Consider the following 20,067-nt stretch of genomic DNA (forward strand, 5'->3'; position numbering starts at 1 on the left):
TACAGTATTGTCAGTATACTAACAACTTTACATTACATACTGCTGTTCTTTTCCAACACAACCATAGTGGGGTGACTGCTGAACTACAGATGAGGTCATACCAGGATGACTGCTGAACTGCAAGTACAATCATAGTAGATCAGAAGACAGTCTGGTATTAACTCAGCTGTAGTTCAGCAGTCACTCAACATTTTTCACATTGAGAAAATGATGAATCTTGGGGGATGTTGTATAAGAACACAGATAAAAAGACCCCATAATCTTGGCTCCTTCCAGACTGGGCAAGGGGCCCCGGCACACCTCCATGGTTCTTCTGTGTGCACTTATATTTGCTGACATGTGGCCTTACTATTTTTGACCGCAGGGAAAATGGCAACTGGGAAGCGACTCTTGAACCTGGAGACGATGAACCAGGCGGTCCTGAATGTGAAGGTCCCAATTCTGGGGTCAGTGTCAGCCCGTGCGGTGGAGATACAGAAGGAGATCAATCAGGTGCGAGAATGGATGTGTGAGGTGATTGGCTGAGGTAAGGTTGAAATACGGATTGAATCCATGAATTTCTGGATACACCCAGGAGGTGTCAGGGGAAGATATACCTACTTCAAAACGTTTTCTTATTGTGCTGAATGCCCAAAGTGTTTGGATACTTTGAGAAATCTAGATAGTATACAGCACTTCTGTACAGGTCAGTAATGGCTCCACCCAACATACAGGCTGCTTCTATGAAGATTTATCCTGCACAGTCTCAGTAATAGTTCAGTAATGGCTCCACCCAACATTATGACTCATCCTATGAGGATGTATCGTGCACAGGCTCAGCAGTAGCTCTATTCAACCTAAAGGCTCCTCCCATGAGGATTAATTCTACACAGGCTCAGTAATGTCTCCTCCTATGAGGGTTTATCCTGTATAGCTCAGTAGTGGCCCCATTCAACATAGAAGCTCCTCTTATGATGATTTATACTGTAAAGGCTTTGTAATGGCTTCATCCAGCATAATGGATGAAGCTCCTCCTGCCTGTACAGGCTTTGTAATGGCTCCACCCACCATAACGGCTCCTCCAATGACGATTTATCATGTACAGGTTTTGTAATAGCTCCACCCAACATAAAACAACATAAAGGCTCCTCCAATAAGGATTTATCTTGTGCAGGCTCAGTAATGGCTCCAACCAACATAAAGGCTCCTTCTATGAGGATTTATTCTGCACAGGTCAGGTAATAGCGCCAACTGACAAAAAGGGCTCCTCCTGCCTGTACAGGCTTTGTAATGGCTCCACCCACCATAACGACTCCTCCTATAAGGATTTATCCTTTACAGGCTCAGTAATAGCTCCCCCCAGCACTAAGGCTCTTCCTATGAGGATTTATCCCGTACAGGTTCAGTAATTGTTGCACTAAACAGTTAGGCTCCTCCTATGAGTATTTATTCTGCACAGGCCAAGTAATAGCTCCATCCGACAAAAAGACTCCTTCTCTGAGTGTCTCCACCCACCATAAAGGCTCCTCCTAATAGGATTTATCCTTTACAGGCTTTGTAATGGCTCCACTTTGCACAAACACTCTTCCAATGGGGATTTCCATGTATAGGCTCAGTAAAGACTGCACCCAGCAAAAAAGTTCCTCCTATGAGGATTTATCCTGTGCAAGTGCCAACATTTTTCCACCCAACATAAAGGCTCCTCGTGTGAGGATTTATCCTGCCAGAAGTTAAACTCTTGTGCTTATTTTAAAAGTTGATCCAGACTGGCAGGGGAGGGAGGTATTCCTGAGTAGCTGTAATCCACTTGATTGACACCCAACATAAAGGTTCCTTCTATGAGGATTTATCCTGCACAGGCTCAGTAATGGTTCCACCCAAAATTTAGGCTTCTTCTAGGAGGATTTATCCTGCATAGGCTCACTAATGTCTGAATTTTAAACATAAAGGCTCCTTCTATAAGGATTTATCTTGTATAGGCTCAGTATTTGTTTCACCCAACATTAAGGCTCCTACTATGGGGATTTCTCAAGCATAGGCTCAGTAATAGCTCCTCCTATAAGGATTCATCCTGTAGAGGCAGTAGGCACAGTAGTGGCTTCCTTCAACATAAAGGCTCCTCCTATGGGGATTTATCTTGTACAGGCATTGCAATGTCTCCATCCAGCATAAAGGCTACACCTAATAGGATTTATAGTTCCTCCTATAAGGATTTATTCACTACAAGCGCCATAATTTCTCCACCCAACATAAAGGCTCCTCCCGTGAGGCTCTATCCTGCCAGAAGTTAAACTCCTGTGCCTATTTTAAAAGTTGATCCAGACCCTGGCAGTGTAGGGAGGTATTCCTGGTAGCTGTAATCCACTTTATCGACAGTAACAAAGGTGGGAAGAGGCGCATGTACCCTTTTACAGGCCTATAGAATAGTTACCAATGTTATGGTTTAAAATCCTGGGACACTGATAACCCCACTCACTGTGCGCATTTCATCTGCCCACTTTGGGTGTGCCCAAATCATGCCCACTTTACAGTTTTGTCCGGCACAGACCCTGCCTCTAACTATGAAGGGACTGCTCATCATGTCCATTTCACAGGTTGGTCCCTCCCAGTTTCTGCCTCTGAATATGCTGGAACCATCCACTTTCAGCCCCAATCCCCACAATTAATGCCTTTTAGTTACCGCAAATGTATAGTAACTCAAAATAGGGACATGGTCCAGGACACAGCATCAGCAGGGCAGAGGAACAAGATCCGGGACGGTCCCAGCAAATCTGGGACAGATTGTATGTATGCTATAGCTAGCCATACATGGGGCAATTTTATAGCAATTCCATCTACATTTATCCATCATTCAATCTTAAAAGTGATCAAACAGACCAAAGCACTTCACCGACAGTTTATATATCCTAATTCAGATTGCAAGGAGTTACCAACATCCTTGCTCCGAGTTCCCAGGTCTGTACATCTGCTGTACCTAGTGTGAAGGGTTCTCACCATCCCTGATTCTGCATACCAGATCTGCATGCCTGGTTTGACCATTATGAGGGGTTTCCACCATACCTGCTCTAAGTTTTTAGGCCTGAAGACCTGCTGTGCTAATTTTGAGGCATTCCCACCATCCCTGCTCTGACTTCCTAGGTATGCACACCTATTGTGCACATTATAAGGGGTTCCCACCATCCCTGTTCTGAGTTCCCAGGTCTGTACACTTTGCCCATTATTAAGGCATCCTATTATGAGAGGTTCCTGCCATCCCTGCCCTGAGTTCCCAGGTCTGTACACCTGCTGTGCCCATTATGAGGGGTTCCCACCATCCCTACACTGACTTCCTGGGCCTCCACACCTGATGTGCACACACAAGTTGACAGAAACACTGAATACTTCGATGTGGGCAAAAACAGAGCCAGGAATTATGGAAGAGAGGTCTCCCCAAAGGAGTCATCAAAAAAAAAAAATGGTAAGTCACACCTAACCACCAGGTTCCACCTGTAGCTGACACATTACTTTTGGGTGGGCTGACTTTTACATCACTTAGCAGTGAAAAGGACGACCCCTGGCTGGGGTAAGGATCTGTATATGTAAGTGCAGATACAATATATTGTCAAAAGTATTGGGACACCTGCGTTTACATGAACTTTAATGGCATCTCAGCCTTAGTCCATAGGGTTTAACATTGAGTTGGCTGCCCTCTGCAGTTATAACAGCTTCAACTCTTCTGGGAAGAGTGACCACAAGGTTTAGGAGTGTGTCTATGGGAATGTTTGACCATTCTTCATGAAGCTCATTTGTGAGGTCAGGCACTAATGTTGGATGAGAAGGCTTGACTCGCAGTCCCTGCTATAGACACACTCCTAAACCTTGTGGACGGCCTTCCCAGAAGAGTTTAAGCTGTTATAGCTGCAAAGGGTGGGCCAACTCAGTATTGAACCCTACTGACTAAGGCCTCGTACACACAGTTTGATTGTTGTACGGCCGAGCGTCTGATTTTTGTCAAAAGCGAGTGTGCAGGATTTTGTCTTGCATACTAAGTAGCCGCAAATTGTTGTTTGACAAACATGAATGTAGTGACGTACTATGAGAGTATAAAGAGGAAGTTCATTTCTCAAGCGCCACCCTTTGGTTCCCCTATCCTAATTTCGTGTTAGTAGAAATTAGTAGAGGTTTGGTGAGCATTGATTTGCGATTTTCAGATCATACAAAACAAATGCCTTTTAAAATACATTTGGCATAACTATATCAGTATCACCAGCAAAGCAGCTTCATTATTATCCTATTAAAGAAGAAGAGAATGTGCGCTGCATTTCAACATTCCATCAGCTGCCGCGTCACAAATGTTAGTTCTAGATTACGAACGGCGGTTTACAGAACCAAAGTCTTTCCAGTCGTTCCTTTATTCCGAGCATGCGTGTTTGTACTTTCGACTTTTGTGTGACGATTTCTGTACTGACCATGCCTGGAGGTGTCTATAGTATGCCTGCAAAGTGGCACATTTTACCCGTGTTTAGAACAGTACCACAGCAAAATGACATTTCTAAAGGCAAAAAAAGTAATTTAAAACTGATCATGGCTGTAATGAATTGTCGGGTCTCGGCAAACTAATTGAAAAAAAACGGCATGGGTTCCCCCCCCAGTCCATTACCAGGCTCTTTGGGTCTGGTAAGAATATTAAGGGGAACCCTGAACCAAAATTTTTTTAAAAATTGTGTGGGGGTCCCCCCAAAATCCATACCAGGCCCTTCAGGTCTTGTATGGATATTAAGTGTAACCCTGCACCAAATTATTTTAAAAAATGGCATAGGGGTCCCCCTACAAAATCCATACCAGACCCTTCAGCAGAGGTGTAACTAGAATCTTCAGGGCCCCGGTGCAAGAAACCATGAAGGGCCCCCACCAGGGGCGTTGTTAGGTCTACAAAAGATCCCGGGCTAGAGCCCATAGCAGCTAAGTAAGGAAAGTCATACACTTTGGCGGGCATACACATGTATATAATATATATAGGTGTGTGTGTGTATGTGTGTATGTATATATATATATATATATATATATCTATCTCGTTACATATCTGAATGCGGATCCCCCACTTACATCAGGGTCCCCAGGGATCCACCCCCTACATCAGGGTCCCCAGAGAGCCCCCCCTTACATCAGGGTCCTTAGAGAGCCTCCCCCTATATTAGGGTCCCCAGAGAGCCTCCCTCCTTACATCAGGGTCCCCAGGGATCCCCCCTTACATCAGGGTCCCCAGGGATCCCCCCTTACATCAGGGTACCCAGAGAGCCCCACTTACATCAGGATTCCCAGGGAGCCCCTCCTTACATCAGGGTCCCCAGAGAGCCCCCCCCCTTACATCAGGGTCCCCAGAGAGCCTCCCCTTACATCAGGGTCCTTAGAGAGTCTCCCCCTATATTATGGTCCCCAGAGATCCTCCCCTTACATCAGGGTCCCTAGAGAGCCTCCCCTTACATCAGGGTCCCCAGAGAACCCCCCTTACATCAGGGTCCCCAGGGGGCCCTCCTTACATCAGGGTCCCCAGGGAGCCCCCCCTACATTAGGGTCCCTAGAGAGCCTCCCCTTACATCAGGGTCCCAAGAGAGCCTTGCTACTTATATTAGGGTCCCCAGAGCCCCCCTCATTACATCAAGGTCCCCAGAGAGCTCCCCTTAACTTTAAGGTCCCCAGAGAGCCCCTCCTTACATCAGGGTCCCCAGAGAGCCTCCTCTACATTAGGGTCCCTAGAAAGCTTACCCTTACATAAGGGTCCCCAGAGAGCCTCCCCCTACATTAGGGTCCCCAGAGATATTCCCCTTACATCAGGGTCCCCAGAGAGCCTCCCCTTACATCAGGGTCCTTACGTCAGGGTCCCCAGAGACCCCTTTCCTTACATCAGGGTCCCCAGAGAGCCCCTCTAACATCAGGGTCCCCAGAGAGCCACTCCTTACTTTAGGGTCCCCAGAGAGCCCCCTTACATCAGGGTCTCCAGAGAGCCCCTCCTTACATCAGGGTCCCCAGAGAGCCCCTCCTTACATCAGGGTCCCCAGAGAGCCCCTCCTTGCATCAGGGTCCCCAGAGAGCCCCTCCTTACATCAGGGTCCCCAGAGAGCCTCCCCTTACATCAGGGTCCCCAGAGAGCCTCCCCCTTACATTAGGGTCCCCAGAGAGCCTCCCTTACATCAGTGTCCCCAGAGAACCCCCCCCCTTACATTAGTGTCCTCAGAGGGCCCCTTCCTTACATTAATGTCCCCAGAAAGCCCCCCCTACATCAGGATCCCTAGAGAACCCCCCTTACATCAGGGTCCCCAGAGAGCCCCCCCCCTACATTAGGGTCCCTAGAGAGCCTCCCCTTACATCAGGGTCCCAAGAGAGCCTCCCTACTTATATTAGGGTCCCCAGAGAGCTCCCCTTAACATCAAAGTCCCCAGAGAGCCTCCCCCTACATTAGGGTCCCCAGAAAGCTTACCCTTACATAAGGGTCCTCAGAGAGCCTCCCCCTACATTAGGGTCCCCAGAGATCCTCCCCTTACATCAGGGTCCCCAGAGAGCCTCCCCTTACATCAGGGTCCCCAGAGAGCCCCCCTTACATCAGGGTCCCCAGAGAGCCCCCCATACATTAGGGTCCCTAGAAAGCCTCCCCTTACATCAGGGTCCTTAGAGAGCCTCCCCCTATATTAGGGTCCCAGGGATCCCCCCCTTACATCAGTGTCCCCAGATACCCCTTTCCTTACATTAGGGTTCCCAGAGACCCCTTTCCTTACATCAGGGTCCCCAGAGAGCCCCCCTAACATCAGGGTCCCCAGAGAGCCCCCCCTAACATCAGGGTCCCCAGAGAGCCCCTCCTTATATCAGGGTCCCCAGAGAGCCCCCCTTACATCAGGGTCCCTAGAGAGCCCCCCTACATCAGGGTCCCCAGAGAGCCCTCCTTACATTAGGGTCCCCAGAGAGCTCCCCATACATCAGGGTCCCCAGAGAGCCCCCCCATACATCAGGGTCCCCAGAGAGCCCCCCCATACATCAGGGTCCCCAGAGAGCCCCCATACATCAGGGTCCCCAGAGAGCCCCCCATACCTCAGGGTCCCCAGAGAGCCCCTCCTTACATCAGGGTCCCCAGAGAGCCCCTCCTTACATCAGGGACCCCAGAGGGTCCCTTCCTTACATTAATGTCCCCAGAAAGCCCCCCTACATCAGGGTCCCCAGACAGCTGACCCCCCCCTCCTTCAAGAGGTTCCCCATGTACCTGGCTGGTGGTGGTGGGAGGCGGCGATTGGCATTGGACGGGCATGTATCAGCAGCAGTGTACAAGCAGAGCGACTCACTGAAAGTAAAACTGATACCTGCCCGGGTCAGGGGCCCCTCCCCTCTTCTCTCCACTGTATACACTGATACTCGGGAAGAGAGAACTACAAGCTCCAGGGAGATCCCACCGCCCACAGGCACAATAGAGCTGCCGATCGCTGCCTACCACCTCCCCCCACTGCATTCTAAACGGCAAGCCAGAGGTGCAGGGGGAGATGCCGGGTCTTGGGCCCCCCCCACAGCGGCAGAATGGCATGGCTCAGTCGCAAGTGCGACTGCAGCGACCCCTATAGTTCCGCCACTGCCCTTCAGGTCTGGTATGGATTTTAAGGGGAACCCTGCACCAAAATAAAAAAATGGCATAGAGGTCCCCCCCAAAATTCATACCAGACCCTTATCCGAGCATGCAACCTGCCAGGCCGCAGGAAAAGAGGGGGGATGAGAGAGTGCCCCCCTCCTGAACCGTACCAGGCCACATGCCCTCAACATGGGGAGAGTGCTTTGGGGTCCCCAAAGCACCTTGTCCCCATGTTGATGGGGACAAGGGCCTCATCCCCACAACCCTTGCCCAGTGGTTGTGGGGGTCTGCGGGTGGGGGGGCTTATCGAAAATCCAAAAGCCCCCCTTGGCAAAGGGACCCCCTATGTGAATTGGTAACGGACACATCGTACCTCTACCATTTCACAAAAAAGTGTCAAAAATAGTCAGGCGACACTTCGGGACAAGTCCTTTATTAAAAAATGAAAAAATTAAAATGCCCCGCGATGTAGATCCATTTCATGCCGCCCGACGAGCAGGAAAAAAAAGCAGAAACAGCCCCGCCTCCATGGGAGGCTCCCGCCAAGTGAGGCTTCTTCTCGATGACAGCTGTTATATAGCTGAGAGCCGGGCCACTCGGTGATGTAAACGGGCGACCCTGCCTTCTTCACGTGGAGTCAGAGGGGGCGGGGTCACCGTTTACGTCACCAGGTGGCCCCGCCCGCAGCTATATAACAGCTGTCACCGAGAAGAAGCGTCACTCGGCGAGAGCCTCCCATGGAAGCAGAGCTGTTACGTGTCAGAGAACCATCGTAGCAAACGTTCGTTCCCGTACGCCAGCCGTCAATCTTTGTTCCTCCAATACGAACGTGTGTTAGGCAAGAAAGAACAAGCCCCGGACCAAGCATGCGCACTGGCGCACCTACACGAGCAGGTGTACGTGCGCACGCGCACACGCCAACTAATCATGAAGCACGGCGCCCTATTTAAATGAAGAGCTGACTTGGTGTCAGTGCTGGATTGTCTTCAGCTCGTTCCTGTGTATCCGTTGCGGTCTTGCTTGATTGATCCTGATCCTGCATCTTTGTCTGCCTCTGCTACCTGCATCAACCCCGGCTTGGACTTCTGACTACGGCTCTGTCTCCTGACCTTGTACTTCGCTGCCAGTCTGTTGCCAACCTCTGCCTGTCCCAGACTACGAGCCTGCCTTCCGCTTGTGTACTTCACTGCCACCCTGTTGCCAACTCCTGCCTGTTCCTGACTCTGCAAGTGACCTAGTTAGACCTTTTCTGGACTAGTCTGGTGATCAGTGTCTCACCTCTACCACGAAGGCTCCGGTGTTCCTGATCTTCAGCCACCTGTCTGCAGGCACCTGCACCCTTCCGCTGCCCTAGCAGTTCCTGTCTAAACCTCCAGGGGTGCTAGGACCGGGACCGTGCAAGAGGCCGCCCTCGTCATTTCGGACTCCGTTGTAAGGTAAGTGACATACGGCTTTTTTTTCTATTTTAGGTTGCGTGGATGGATCTACATTGCGGGACATTTTTATTTGTTAATTTTTTAATAAAGGACTTGTCCCAAAGTGTCTCCTGTCCTTTTTACTACTTTTGACTCTTTTTTTGTGAAATGGTAGGGGTACAATGTACCGTTACCAATTCACATGGGGGGGGGAAGCTGGGATATGGGGGTCCCCTTGTTAAAGGGGGCTTCCAGATTCCAATAAGCCCCCCCCCCCGCCCACAGACCCCCACAACCACTGGGCAAGGGTTGTAAGGATGAGGCCAACATGGGGACAAGGTGCTTTGGGGACCTGGTACGGTTCAGGAGGGGGGGGCAATTCTCTTGTCCCCCCTCTTTTCCTGCGGCCTGCCTGGTTGCGTGCTCTGATAAAGGTCTGGTATGGATTTTGGGGGACCCCCGCGCAATTTATTTTTTCTTGGTTCGGGGTTCCCCTTAATATTCATACCAGACCCAAAGGACCTGGTAATGGACTGGGGGAACCCATGCCGTTTTTTTCAATGATTTTTATCTATATTGCCGAGACCCGACAATTTATTACAGCCGCGATCAGTTTTAAATTACTTTTTTTCCTTTTAGAAATGTCATTTTGCTGTGGTACTGTTTTAAACACTGGAAAACTGTGCCAATTTACAGGCATACTATAGACACCCCCCAGGCACGATATTTAACCACTTCAGTACCAGGCACTTTGACACCTTCCTGCCCAGGCCAATTTTCAGCTTTCAGCGCTGTCGCAATTTGAATGACAATTGCGCGGTCATGCTACACTGTACCCAAACAAATTTTTTATCATTTTGTTCCCACAAATAGAGCTTTCTTTTGGTGGTATTTGATCACCTCTGCGGTTTTTATTTTTCGCGCAACAAATAAAAAAAGACCGAAAATTTTGAAAAAAAACAAGTTTTTCTTTGTTTCTTTTAAAACTTTTTGTAAATAAGTACGTTTTCTTCTTCAATGACGGGCACTGATATGGCTGCACTGACGGGCACTGATACGGCGGCACTGATGGGCACCGATGAGGTGGCACCAATGAGGTGCCACTGATGAGGTGGCACTGACGGGCACTGATGATGGGCACTGATAGGCAGCACTGATGGGCACTGATAGGTGGCACTGGTATGCGGCACTGATGGGCACTCATAGGTGGCACGGATGGGCACTTATAGGTGGCACTGATGGGCACTCATAGGTGGCATTGATGGGCACTCGTAGGTGGCATTGATGGTTACTTATGGGTGGCACTGATAGTTGACACAGATGGGCACGGATGGGCACTGATAGATGGGCACTGATGGGCACGGATGGGCACTGACAGGTGGCATGAATGGACACCGATGGGTGGCACTGATTACACTGCTTGTTTGCAGTGATGCCCCTAAGGGTGGGCACTGATTGGGCCCTTTGTGGGCACTGATTTGTGGGCACTGATTGGCACAGATTTGGCACACTGGGCATATGTGGATGGCCATGGGGTACATACCTGGCCATCCATATGTTGCCCCTTCCCTGGTGGTCCAGTGTGGTGATCTGCGGGGGGGCTGCGCTGATAAACAATCAGCGCAGACCCCCCCTGCCAGGAGAGCCGCCGATCGGCTCTCCTCTACTCGCGTCTGTCAGATGTGAGTGAGGAAGAGCCGATCAACGGCTCTTCCTATTGACAGCGTGATCAGCCGTGATTGGACACGATTGATCACGTGGTAAAGAGCCTCCGCCGGAGGCTCTTTACCAAGATCGGTGTAGCGGTGTGTCAGACTGACACACCGATCCACCGATCGCCGCGATGCGCGCCCCCGGGGGCGCGCTGCGGCATGTTATCCTGCTGGATGTCATATGACGCCCAGTCAGGATAACAGAACCACTTCCCGGACGTCAATCCGCCATAGGGCGGGCGGGAAGTGGTTAAAGGAATATTTCATTTTTATTGTTTGACTTTAAGCATTATTAAAATCACTGCTCCCGAAAAAACGGCCGTTTTTAAAACTTTTTTTTGCATTGATACATGTCCCCTGGGGCAGGACCCAGGTCCCCAAACACTTTTTATGACAATTGCTTGCATGTAAGCCTTTAAAATTAGCACTTTTGGTTTTTCATGTTAGTGTCCCATAGACTTTAACAGGGTTCCGCGGTTTTGGAATTTGCCGCGAACACCGCATAATGTTCATTGTTCGCCGAACAACCAAAGTTCGGCCCCAACTTATGCTCGGGCCGAAACCGTTCGCCCATCCCTAGTGTCTGGATGGAAGCAGAGGGACCCTTCCCTAGGAATGTCCCCAGGGATCATTCAGGAGATAATTATTGTTGGCAGAAGAGTTTCTGTAACATCTAAATATTCTTTTTTGCTTCCTTAGGGGATTATCAAGCCTTTTGGTAATGTTACAAAGTGCCATTTTGGGGACCAGCAGGCCATGGGTCATAAACCGCGCACCTTCCTGAGACAGGTGAGTAGACGATGCTGGAGCTCACCTACACCCACCAATCATGTCACATATCAATTCACTGGCATGAGGGAAATCTTTTATTACCAAGCTTGCTATACTCCCAGTACATCACCACTCAATGTACTGTACATAGTTCATTCCTCCTAACTTCCCTGGGTGAGGGACATCTTTTATCACCAACGTTGCCACTTCTCTGGTCTTTTACTGATCAATGTACCGCCCATGGTCATTCCTCCCAAATTCTCAGGGTGAAGAAGCACTTTTTTTGCCATCCTGCAAACTCCCTGTCCTTATCGATCAATACACTGAATGTGGCTCGGTCCTCCCAGGATGAGGAACACCTTTTATTGCCAAACTCCCAGTCAGTCAGTGATCCATGTACTGTACACAGCTCATTCCTCCTGATTTCTAGGAAAATGAGGGACACATTTTTTCACCAGCCTGCCAAACACCCTGGTCCATTACTAATAAATGCATTCTCCTCCTATAGGGATTTATCCTGCATAGGCTCAATAATGGCTAATCCTATAAGGATTCATCCTGTACAGGCTCAGCAGTGGCTTCCTTCAACATAAAGGCTCCAATGCGGATTTATCCTGTACAGGCTTTGTAATAGCTCCACCCAGTGCTGGGACAAGGCCATTTGGTGCCCAGGGCGAAGATGGCAAACTGTTTTTAAGAAAGAATCAATGTCGTTTTCAAAACAAGAATATACTTAAAACAATACACTCACTCACTCACACATATCACCCCACTCAGTATTGCCCCCTTCACATATCGCCCAACACAGTATTGGCCCCCTTCACATATCCCCCCACACAGTATTGCCCCCTTCACATATCACCTCCACACAGTATTGCCCCCTTCACATATCACCTCCACACAGTATTGCCCCCTTCACATATCACCTCCACACAGTATTGCCCCCTTCACATATCACCCCACACAGTACTGCCCCTTTACATATCACCCCACACACAGTATTTCGCCCTTTACATGACTCCCCCCACACAATATTGTCCCTTTACATATCACCCCACGCAGTATTTCCCCCTTTACATTACACCCCCACACAGTATTGCCCCCTTCACTTATCACCCCCACACAGTATTGCCCCCTTCACATATCACCCAACACAGTACTGCCCCTTTACATATCACCCCACACACAGTATTTCGCCCTTTCAATGACTCCCCCCACACAATATTGTCCCTTTACATATCACCCCACGCAGTATTTCCCCCTTTACATATCACCCCGCACAGTATTGCCCCCTTTAGACAACCCCTCCACACAGCACTGCCCCCATTCCCCTGCTTCCCATCCTTCACAATTCCATATATTTTCCTCCCTTCACTCTCCTACCTTTCACAGAGCGGAGAGCAGGAGGCGGGAGCCGCGGGACAATCCTAAACTGAAGGCACAGCAGCACTGGGCGGGACACGGGAGCTGCCAGGTTGACTTTTCATATTAGCGAACTGGTGATTGGCTGCTAGGACCGCCTCCTAGCAGCCAATCACCTCCCAATTAACGTGACAGGCAGCTACCGCTCTCCACGCAGTGCTGGTTCTGCCCCCAGTGCAGAATTGTCCCACCTCCCACCGTCCGCTTCTCTCTACTTCGCTAATGATAGCGGAGGAAATGGCGCTATTGTGGCGGTCCAGAAAGAGCAGCAGCTCGGGTCAGACGCGGACTGCGGGCCGCCATTTAGTGATGCCCGGCATAGGATAATGATACTCTTATGCCTGCTAACAACCCGCCCCCTCTCACACTCCGCCCAGGGCACCCGCCCCTCTCGACCACCCCTTGTACCGGCTTTGGCTCCACGCAGCATAAAGGCTCCTTCTCATAGTATTTATTCTTTACAGCAGTGGTTCTCAACTCCAGTCCTCAGGGCCCACTAATAGGCCAGCTTTGCAAGATAACTGAAATACATCACAGGTGATATCATTTGCTGCTCAGTGATTGCAGTATTCTAGTCTGCATCTCCCCAAGGTAATACTTAAAATCTGGCCTGTTAGTGGGTCTTGAGGACAGGAGTTGAGAAAAACTGATTTACAGGCTTTGTAATGGCTCCAGTCAGCACAATGGCTCTTCCAATAGGTATTTTCCTGTATAGGCTCAGTAAAGGCTCCACCCAACATAAAAGTTCCTCCACATAGCATAAAGGCTCCCCCTAATAGGATTTATCCTGTACAGGCTTTGTAATGGCTCCATTCAGCACAAAGGCTCTTCCAATGGTGATTTTCCAGTATAGGCTCCACCCAGCATAAAAGTTCCTCCTATTTATCTTGTACAAGCTCCATAGTTTCTCCACTCAACATAAAGGCTCTTCCTGTGAGGACTTATTCTGCCAGAAGTTAAACAGACGAGGGAGGTATTTCTTTTAGCTGTAATCCGCTTGATCGACAGTTATAAATGTGGGAAGAGGCACGTGTACCTTTTTACAGGCCTATAGAATATTTACCAACATTATGGTTTCAAAATCCTGGGACACTGATAATCCCACCCTAGTAGGAATGGACTGCCCATCATGCCCATTTTACGGGTTGGTCCCTCCTAGACAGTGACACTGCCTCTAAATATGCCTCAATCCCCACAATTAATGCCTTTTTGAGTTACTGCAAATGTACAGGGACACCTTTTTTCACCAACCTGACAAACTTCCAGGTCCATCACCAATGAATGCACTCTAGACAGCTCATTCCTTCCAACCTCCCCATGCAAGGAAACCTTTTATCTCCATACCACATTTTATCTACCTACCACATTTCTGATCCATCATCACCAATCAGTGTGTAGTCAGGGCCAAAGAGAACATGGGCATAACATTTCATTCCCGGGTACGACTAACAGCCTTCTTGCCATAGTTTCACGTAAAAGTGAGTCCCCACTCCCGGTGGGAGCAAAATGAGTGTACATTTTCCAGCTCATGTATGATAGCATGCCCGACACCTTACCCCACATTCTTCCTAGCTGAGCCAGGTACCAGTTCCAGGGATAGGCCATGGATAAGAGGCGATACTGGTAAATTTTAAAGTTTCACTTTCACAACTTCAGAACATAAAACTTCAGGGCACACAACTTCAAATCAATTCTGGTAGTGGTCACCAGCACGTTCTTAGGTCAGTCTCTCTCGGATGCTGTGCCAATTTCATCCTATCTAGGGCACCAGGGACTTTCCAGGTATCCCCCGGCTGGTGACTACCAATCACTGGAAACTCTACATCCCTGCAGAAAGGGACCCACCAAGTCCCATGGGGGGCAGCTTTACAGCTTAAAGTGGAACCAAACGCTCTGTTGACATTAACTATTTTCAATCCTCATGCTACTAGCATTAGTAAATAGATAGGAAGGTACATTGTATTTAATTGTTATAAACTTTCTTTTTTACATTTCTTCAGTTGCTTTTTAGTTTCTAGTCTAGGCCAAAATGATGCCTGCATGTCTGATCTAAAGGCAGATAGACTCCAGGAAGTAAATGCAACGTGGATTGGGAATGGGTGGTATGGGATGCCCAGAACTGTAGTATAATAAAACTTAAGGACATGCAACAAACTGTCTCTGGCTTCCATGAAGATCACAAAGGCTGTGTTCCCATGGGACAAACTGTATAGTCCAACTGGTAAAAGACAATTCCGACTTCTGACTGGTACTCTTCTTCCTCAGACTAATGCCAATGCACCTGGCTCCTCACTAGAATTCCCAAGCAGAGGTGTAGGATATCTTTGATGGCTCTAAGCTGTCACTTGTAGATAGCTAGCTGGGTATTGCACCTGGCTGCTTCTCTTCTATAGGCTCTGGGGTGTAGAATTGAAGCTACTCACTCAGCCCCCTGTAAAGATCCTGGTGACTGCTGAACAGGCCTTCTGCTGGACAGGTCCCAATGGCTCCCAGGGTGACTCAGCTAAGTCTAGCTGAGGCTGAAGGGGTGTGAGGCTTCCTCAACTACGTCACTCTCTCTCTCTTCCTGCCTGGCTCCTTCCTTCTGGGTCCTTCTGTCTGGAGGCAGAGCCCCCCAGGATATGGGTCCCCTCCAAGGCCACAGGACCCTGGACTTTGCTCCCACATGGCCAGGCTCCAGAATACTTAAGGGCCATCTCTCCACCTTCTGGGCTATCCTCAGCCAGGGATTGTAGCTAGGGGAGCCAGGGTTAATCTGTTGTTGTTGTTAGTTAGGTTGGCAGACTCTCTGCTACCTTCCCCTGGCATTTAGAAGCTCCTGGAGTTCTACAACTTAGAGGGCGGAGGGGAAGAGATGAGGCCTGAATATTTATGGGGTATAAATATGCAGGCCTTATCTCTTCCCCTCTAAGTTTTAGAACTCCCCAGGAGCTTCTGGAAGCAATGGGGGAGGTAGCAGAGACTCACTCAGCTTTTGGAGCACTGCCAACCTAACTACTAACAACGGATTAATCCTGGCTCCTCTGGCTACAGCAGGAGCCCAACTAAATGTACCTATTGTACACAGGGGGTGCTACAATAAATTCTTACAGCTCAGATTTTAGAGGAGGGCACCACCTAGTGGCCAAACTGAGAATTGTACTAACAACCCCTACTAGTGTACTGATTTCCTGGAAAGAGGGACACCATGTATCACCAAACTCACAAACTCCCAATCCTTTACCAATCATTGGACACAGTTCATTCCTTCCAACTTCCTGGGTTGACGGACATCTTTTGTCACCAACCTTCCTATCAGGGGTCAGTCTCAGAGACCACGAGCTATAGCATGAGAGATGCTCCCACCAACCAGCAGGACAGGTATACAAGCAGGGCACCCTGGCAGATGATGTGGGCTCACTCAGGCATAAACAGTAACTGGTGTTCACCAGAGCTCCTGATGGTGGAGATGGGGTTAGCTGCATGTTAATACCAGGTTGCGGTTCTCAGGATCGGCACACCAGGAGGTCAACAAGCCGGGATCCAGTCGCAGATATAGCAGGTAGGGATCAAGCAGAAGCGTAGTTAGTAACAAGCCAAAGGTCAGTAACAAGTGGTAGTGGAGATGAGGACAGCTGCAGTTAGACAAAGGAGCAAGATATTGGTTGGGCTGGAGAGAGCACAATAATCTGACAAACAGGAAGTATAGCGACATGCCATAAATCAGGAAGTTCATGGGAGGAGCAAAGAGTTCAAGGTTCAAGAGAAACAAGACACAAGACAAAAAAGTACAAAGAATCAGGGAGCTATCCAGCATCTCAGGTGACTCAGCAATAAGAGCCATTGCCGGACACAGCAGAGGTTGTGGGTTTGGATCCTGGTCCTGACAAACAATGCCACGCTCCTTATTTACCATTGACCAATGTACACAGCTCATTTCATACCAACTTCCCAGGGTGAGGAACGCCTTTTATCCCCAACCTACCACACTCCTAATCCATCACCAATCAATGTATTTTACATGGTACATTCCACCTGAATTTCCAGGGTGGGGGACACCTTTTATCACTAACCTGTGCCACACTCCAAGTCCATCACCGATTTATTACAGCATAAGACTGCCACTGACTATCAATGCTGGGATGAAGGGGTTTCCTAAGTCTACCACTGACCACCAATGCTGGGGGGCTTAATATTACCATCACCAATGAAGGGGGAGATTTTTGCAGCCATTGACACCAATGGTGGGGCTTATTTTGCCCCCACGCTATAAGTTATTCACTTTATTCAACGCCATGCCCCAGTGTGTTCTTCTTGATACTTTCAAAGTGGCCCTCCTATTTTCCCATGTTGGCAACTATAGAGGAAATAGTGTCCCTGAGTTCCTGCATGTCACACAGGTTGATATGCTACGTTTTGAACCACTGCATACAGTTGTAACCGTACTTAGAGCTGTTAATGCATGCCCTTCATCGCCCAATTATGCTCCTAACCCCCCGGCATACATGATATTTAATTTCATGATTATTTCTGAAAATTATTTTAATGTCATTAAGCATAATATCACTACCTGATAACAATGGTGTCACCTCTCTTTCTTTCTCTCTTTCTAGGTGGCCGCTCTGTGTACCTACCCAGACATGCTGGACACTGATCACTTTGCAGAGGACGCTAAGCATCGGGCCCGGGAGATCTTGAAAAATTTGGATAATGGTTCAGTGGGTAAGTCTGGGGCCTCCGTGGTAGATCGTCAGTCTGGGGTCCTACATGAGAGCACTTTTTAGATGCATTACTGCAGCATTTAAACCAAGGTAAACACAATGAGTGATGGACTTATTCATTTTCTATGTTGCTGTACACGCTGCATTTTTTAATTACTTTTTTGCATCACTTCAATACAATCAAATAAGACGTCACTTCTGGTTTACGCGATGATGCCACTAGCTCCGCCCTGATGCGTTTCTTTACAGTCACATGACTTGCATGTCTGTATTGAAGTGATGCTGATGCCTTAGCACCTTAAGGGGGCGATACATGCAGTTTTCAGTTATATATATACTGCTGTGCATCAGTTCTCAGTGCACTTAACAACGTAAGTGCACAATTTAAAGGAATTACAATTTTTTATTTTTTTTTAATGGTATGCACGATGATTGCCTTGTTTTGATTCTTTTGAGTTTTGATGGAGAGAGCAGTGATGTCTTGGAGAGCTTTATACATACTGTAGTGAAAGGCCTTCAAAAAATACAAGGCTGAGGAATCATCATCAGCATTCAGACTTTACAAAGAATGCAACAAGAATTGTAAGGGTGCAACTAGGTAGCTAAGATAGAACACGAAAGACACATAGCGTAGGAGAGCAAAAAAAATCCCAAGAAATTCTTTAAGTATGTAAACAGTAAAAAAGGGAGGACAGACCATCTTGGCCCCATAATAAACGAGGAAGGAAATTTGGTTACAAAGGATGGGGAGATGGCGAAGGTATTGAATTTATTCTTCTCCTCAGTCTTCACAAAGGAATCGGATTTCAGCAACCAAAACTGCAGTGTTTATCCTCATGACACATCACAGGAAGCACCTCCATTCTATTATACTGTTAACCCTTTCCCTGTTTCCCTACCCATCCCAGTTTTTGCCAGTACATCCACTCCCAGGCTTGGGAGCTCAAATTGTTTTGCAAACTCAGAGACGTAGTTTCTTGGGCAGGGGGAGGATATACTGGAGCGCCCTGGGGTTTAGTCAGGGAGCACCTCACCAAATTCCTTGTCAGCAGTAGCTACTGTGAATAGTTGTTAGAGATCCATTGATTTCTTCCTAAGTTTGGCCTTGTTGTAGTTTTCTCTTCTGCCACAAGGTGGCCGGGCACTTGGTGGCATTAGATGTGAGAAGGACATTTCAAGGTCAAGTTATGGGTATATATCTCAGCCAATGGGCAGGGGTTTTCTTGAATCCCTTAGTCTGCTGGGAGAACCTATATATTCAGGTGGAGGCAGGTGATCTAGGCTCTGTGACACCTGGACTGCCATCTTGGTGGACATTTGTCGTCTGCCCTGGGCTGCTAGGCCGGAGATTGGGCCTATCCCGGGGGCATCTGGCTGCCAGGCTGTGTGACGGCCTATCCAGAAGTAAGAGGGCAGAGCAGGGTTGGGACTGCGGCTTGCAGTCCAACCAAAAGTGACGGTTCTGCTGGCCGGAGAACCTGTCGTGGTCGGAGGTAGAGGGGAAGCTGTCGCCACTAAGGGACCTACCTTTACCAGGGACCACAGTGAGTAACTGAAGCATGTACCGGAGTAACATACTCACCGAACGGGCACGGTGGAGAATCGGGAAACTTCAGGCGGTGATCAAGTCAGGGACCCAACCAGCAGAGGTGACGCTTGCAGAGCAGCCTTGTGTGTCAAGCCATAGGAGACAGCGAACATGCACGTGCAGAAGTGGCACCTTACTGGGGCCTTTACCTGTACAGCTGTCCACCTATTGATGTCTCGGAGTCTGCCTATTGAAATTGCTATCACTTAAGGGTGTCCTGGCCCTAGCCCTCTTTCCCTTGTAAAATATAAAAAGGACTGTTAAAATAAAACCTCTTTTGCATCCAAGAAGTGTCTGGTGCCCAATGACTTTCACCATCTTTTCACCCACTATGCCTCACAACCCACCACATAGTGAAGGATGTCAGCAGTCCGTGGCCTCAAAGGTTCTCATTAGACTGGAAGAGGTTAGAAATTCTGCTACATTTATAAAAGTGTATTGGTTAAAGCCCAGAGGTTTTTCTTTATGTCTCCACAGGCAGCTACAATCCAAATTTCATCAATCTTGTTATGCCCCTCAAGATCGCCAAGTTCATCGAACAGAGAGACGGCGGAGTCCCCAGTCACCCCAGGGATATTATCGTGACCGGGGGGATAGCGAAGGCCATTCTGGTGAGTCTGTGAGTGGCACAAGATAGAGTCACTGGCCACCTTCGAACTCTGTTAGTGGCACTTATTTCCCTCTGCATATATATTAGGTCATTATTTCTGACCCCATTTTGGGTAGATTGACCTTCACTTCCTGCCCCTGTGACACCCCCCAAAAAAAATTGTCAGGAGCTATGGTCACTGGGACAGAAATAAAAACATTATCAGGAGTTCTAACCCACCCTTACTCTACTAAGAAATGTGTTTTTGATTTTCTTTGTGTCCCTGTTATGGGAGAATTTTCA

The 20,067-nt window shown here is 48.5% G+C and overlaps 1 protein-coding gene across 1 annotated transcript in view; it reads left to right on the forward strand.

Annotated features, from left to right (window-relative positions):
* The first annotated feature begins 369 nt into the window (after nt 1–369).
* Nucleotides 370–20,067, forward strand: part of LOC141145557 (alanine aminotransferase 2-like) — a 48,712-nt gene continuing 29,014 nt past the window's right edge. Inside the window, exons 1-4 of the mRNA XM_073632347.1 lie at nt 370–492; nt 11,394–11,483; nt 17,480–17,588; nt 19,653–19,786. Of these exons, the coding sequence (XP_073488448.1) occupies nt 370–492; nt 11,394–11,483; nt 17,480–17,588; nt 19,653–19,786 (456 nt within the window). The remainder of the gene's footprint in view (nt 493–11,393; nt 11,484–17,479; nt 17,589–19,652; nt 19,787–20,067) is intronic.

This window comes from Aquarana catesbeiana, linkage group LG05, assembly GCF_042186555.1.
Source record: "Aquarana catesbeiana isolate 2022-GZ linkage group LG05, ASM4218655v1, whole genome shotgun sequence".
Classification (NCBI taxonomy): Eukaryota; Metazoa; Chordata; class Amphibia; order Anura; family Ranidae; genus Aquarana; species Aquarana catesbeiana.